Here is a 4755-nt window from a genome sequence, read left to right as displayed (position 1 = left end):
TTAACTGAACTGACTAGAGAATTCCTATATGTCCATACTCATATACATAATATATAACTAATGAATCAAACGAACTTCGGATGGCCATCCGATCCCACCAGACCACATCTCAATGAAGAAAAGGAAATAGGGAGGACGAGCCTTCCTAAGTCCCTCAATCATTACTTATATGCATCTATATACGCATAGACATACATCTAACTATGGCTGGGTGTGTATTAAGTGGAGACATATCATTATGGTGTGAATTCACACCGTGTAGATAGATCGAGTCGCGAAGTATAAGCATACCCGGTATAAGTGATATAGAGACGATAACAGGTATAAGCGATATAGAGGCGATAACCGGTATAAGCGATATAGAGACAATAACGTGCATAAACGCATCACGAAGTGTAAGCGTTATCGAGTAGGAGTTTAAAATATATGAAAGTGAAGCTGCGGTATCTAACAGGTAAAAGTATAAATCGTACAAGGATATTTTGATGAAAAACCTTCATACTTGGGAAAAATCACAGTTGGTATTCTTTTGTAAAATATGTTTAAAAACCCTTGGAAATCCTTCATAAACCAGTTTAGAATGAGTTTGGATAAATCAGTATAAGTAAAAGTTTTGAAACAAGTAAAAACCATTATAGTGTCCTACTCGATAAAACAGTGTAGGGTGTGGTAAAATCTTGTGCATGCGGGTTATCAATCACATGTGATTGATATGATAACTGGCATGTTTAACTTGTAATCCCCCTATAAAAACATTTATAAGCATTTAAAAAGGTTCATTCAGGGGTATGAACTCACCTGGTGTAAGTAAGTCCGACGAAGGTGTCGTTTGGGCGTTCGGGGTCATGCAAGGACTTGAACACACACAATGACCTATTTTAACATATGATAACATATGTTCACATACAATGAGCATATTATATACTAATTAAACAACTATACACGCTCAAAGGAGCGGAAAACACTTTGGCTAAGTGTTTGGGTGTCCCGGGTAGCGTTTAAGGGTGTGTATGGCTAAGGAATGGAGTTTACTCTCCAAGATTAAACCCCCAAAGTTGAGTTTACGGCCCAGGGACATCTCACCATGAGTTTACGGCCGTAAACTCATGGTGATGGGTTCTATGGTGTTAAATGCTTCTAGCTTGCTCATGGAATTATTCTAAGTACTTTTCCTAAAAGGCATGAGTGGATTTGAGGCTTCTAAGGGCACTAACTTGGAGTTTACGGCCTAGGGACACTCCTAAGGGAGTTTACGGCCGTAAACTCTCACCCTTAGTGTTTTGTGAAGTTTCAAGCCTCTATTACCTTTCTAGCAATTTCTAATGAAGTGTGACGCTATTTTGGGGGGTTAAATCTAACATTTGGATGTGTTTTGGGGAGTTTACGGCCTAGACACTAGCTTGGGCTGTAAACTCCTTTTTACCCCTCCAATTCATGTGTTTAAGCCCTTAAATCATTCCTAGTATTTTATGGTAAATGTATAAGGTCATTTGGGGGACAAAAACCAACATTTTGGCTTGGTTTGGGGAGTTTACGGCCTTGGTATAGGCCTGGGCTGATGTGTTTAAGTGATCAAAACCTCCATTATTAAGTCCCTAAATTAAGTGTTAAGCCCTAGTGTGGTTTGGGAGTGCTTTGGAGGCATTTAGACAAGGTTTTTAGGGGTTTATGGCCTAAGCATGTGCTTGGGCCGTAAACTCACTTCTATACCCCAATTCATTGAGTTTTGATGTTTAAACACTCCTAGGCTAGATCCCCTATTAATTTCCAAGCTTAAGGGCAAGTTTAAAGGCATGTTTGGCACCATTTTAGGGGTTTACGGCCCTAGAGTGTTCCTGGGCCGTAAACTCCTTATCCCATGCCTTCTTGGATGGTTTTTGGGCTATAATTACAGCTAGTAATGTTTAGAACAAGCTAGGGTAAGTGAACTTACAATTTGGAAGCATTTGGTTGCGGATTCGGGGCGAAAACGGGTCTAGAGAGAGAGTGTAAAAAGTCTCCAATGGACTCCACTCACCCTTATATAGGGTTCCGGGTCGGGGCTCGGTAGAATTCACCCCAATACTGCCGTTAAACGGGGATTTTGGTCGCACCCGATTTAGTGGTCGTAACAATAAAACTTAACATTTTCCAAATGAATGGAAATGTGTGTCCTATGTTTTTATTTCCTTTTATCACGACTTAACGGCATGTTAAAGGTAACCAAATGGAATGTTTATTAAATTGACGCCCTCTAATTAACGGAACTTTTATACAGTGGAATATTCCGTTAACGGTAATGAGGAAATGTAACGGGACAACTTGGGTTGTCACATGTTAGTTTCATAATCACCATCCTTTGCATCACACACACACACCCACACACACACACACCCATATATATATATATATATATATATATATATATATATATATATATATATATATATATGAATGTCTTCTAACATGCTGATAATAGGTTTCTTCCTGGCATCCAAAATCACACTATTAAAGCTCTCTAAAAAGCCATTCTCCACAGATTCACAAGATAGATTGTGAACTCTGCAAATGCTAGAGACCAAGTCTTTGGATCTCTATCCATAAGATGCTTAACGACTTCAGGATTCAACTTTTCAATCTCTTTCATGAATATGTTAAATGTGCTTTAGTTGTTGCCTTGCTTGCTCTCCAAAACAAATTTTCAAACTTGGCTCCACTAAACTTCTTTCTAAAATTGGCATATATATGCATAGCATACTACCTATGTTATGCTGTTAGGAATACTTCTTTAACTGCCTCAACGAAACCCTGCATATGTACCAGGAATAGGTGCAGTTAGAAATGTAAATATTTATTATACTATGTTTAATATTTTATAAATATACCTTGTGTTGATTAGAAATTAAAACAACCCCACTTCCTTCATTCCAACACTACAAATCTTCTGAAAGATTTTCAATGAACCATTTCCACTTCTCCTTATTTTCCACACATACAACTGCCCAAACAATTGGGAATATTCCATTGTTAGCATCCCTACCAACAACACAAAGCAACTCACGTTGGCAAAAACTTTTCAGGAAACAACCATCCAAGTTAATGATCATTCTACACCCTCACCTCTACTCCTCTTCGACTGCAGCAAAGCATATGTAAATCTTGCTGAAGTAATTCTTACCATCAGGCATTGCATCCACCGAAATTTTTACAGTGGATCCAGGATTTGATCTTTTAATCTCCTCACCATATTCTAGCATACTTTTTTTTGCAATCGTGCCTTCAGCTAGACTCACTGCATACTTCTTGGCTCTCCTACACTGACTCATACTCACAACAATGCCAAAAGTGGTTTTCACCTCCTCTCTAAGTAATCTTACACTCATCTTTTGATTGTTAAAAAATTGTTGGGTAAAGTGGGTACTTATCCATTTATACATGACAATTGATCTGAATTTGAAATTCTTTGAACAATTATGGTCACTAATAAGAGACTTGATTTGGAAAGACTTATCATCACTCATCCATGAACCCCAAACCCTAAATGTAAATTTTCCATCACAACATTTGGCTAGCAACCGTCTACTATCATTTTTCACAAAACATAATTGATAACCATTTGCAACAGCATAGTTACAGAGCATGTGTTTCAATTGTTTAGGACTCTCAAACCTCATACCTAACACATGTTCCTGATCCTTCTAGTGCAACTTTTCATTAAAAATATTTGGCAACTCAGGATAAACATCTTCATTGTCATCCATGGCTTCTTCCAAAGGGTTACCCAAACCTGCATTCTCACTCATGTCGACATCAGGGCCATTATCCTTTTTGAAAAAAATGAGGGTTGCTATGGTCATCCTCATCTTCATCAACATCCACATCCTCAGCCCCATGGTCATTCTCATCCTCATCCTCATCCTCATCCTCACCTTCATCTTCATCCTCATCTTCATCCAAATGGCCTATCTCAATATCCTTAATTAGTCTTGCACCATCAATTACTTGTTCCACTATGTTATCAACAACCTCTTCTTTGTGTTCATCCAACCATTCCTGCATGTTACTATTACCAAAATGGTCTACATACATAGGGAGTATAACACCACATTCATAAGCTATTGCTATAAAATCGGCATAATCCATCTCATTGGAAATTAAGGTCAAACCTTTGGGAAAATCAATATCTGGTTGGCAGTAATAGAGCTTCTCACACTTTTCTCTAGTGAACCTTTCGATAAACTCATAACACCCATTCTTGTCCAAGCCAGCGAAATCGATGTCCGACAACCTTTGAGTAATCCCCCCTGGTGTAGCGTATTGGGTATTTTGTGAAGATTCCTTGAAAATGCGCATTGACTTGGATGAATATGGGATCCATGTTTGAGGTTTGAGGAGACGAAAGCAAGTAAGGGTTTATCGAAAGAGATGAGAGTGGTGAACAGTCGACAGGAAAATATTTCGTTTAAGTAAAGCTATATAATGAATAGTGAGTGACCAAATTAATATGCAGCATTATTAAATGACATGACATACACAGTCAGCAAGCCAATGAGTTTAAGTAACACAGGTGACATAAATATAACCGGTTGACCCCTTCATAAATGAAATAATGACGTAATCGACCCGACAAAATAAAATTCATTCCCTCATGAAACTACTTAAAAAGTTAAATAACTAAAAAGGTAAACCCTAGAAAGTTCGTAGGTCGTATGTTTCATTTTCCTTTAAAAAAATGATTAGAAGTTATAATTACTAAAGAATTGTCTCTCCTCTCCA

At 37.8% G+C, this 4755-nt stretch overlaps 1 protein-coding gene across 1 annotated transcript; it reads right to left on the bottom strand.

The window, feature by feature from the left end:
- Nucleotides 1-3798: 3798 nt before the first annotated feature.
- LOC111917486 (uncharacterized) lies at nt 3799-4332 on the bottom strand. Its single transcript, XM_023913168.1, has one exon. It carries the CDS (start codon nt 4330-4332, stop codon nt 3799-3801), a length of 534 nt encoding a protein of 177 aa, XP_023768936.1.
- Nucleotides 4333-4755: the final 423 nt, after the last annotated feature.

The sequence above is a fragment of the Lactuca sativa genome, chromosome 2 (genome assembly GCF_002870075.4).
Source record: "Lactuca sativa cultivar Salinas chromosome 2, Lsat_Salinas_v11, whole genome shotgun sequence".
In the NCBI taxonomy this organism is placed as follows: domain Eukaryota; kingdom Viridiplantae; phylum Streptophyta; class Magnoliopsida; order Asterales; family Asteraceae; genus Lactuca; species Lactuca sativa.
Note: the sequence above shows the minus strand (reverse complement) of the source record. Positions and strands in the feature narration are given on the sequence as shown.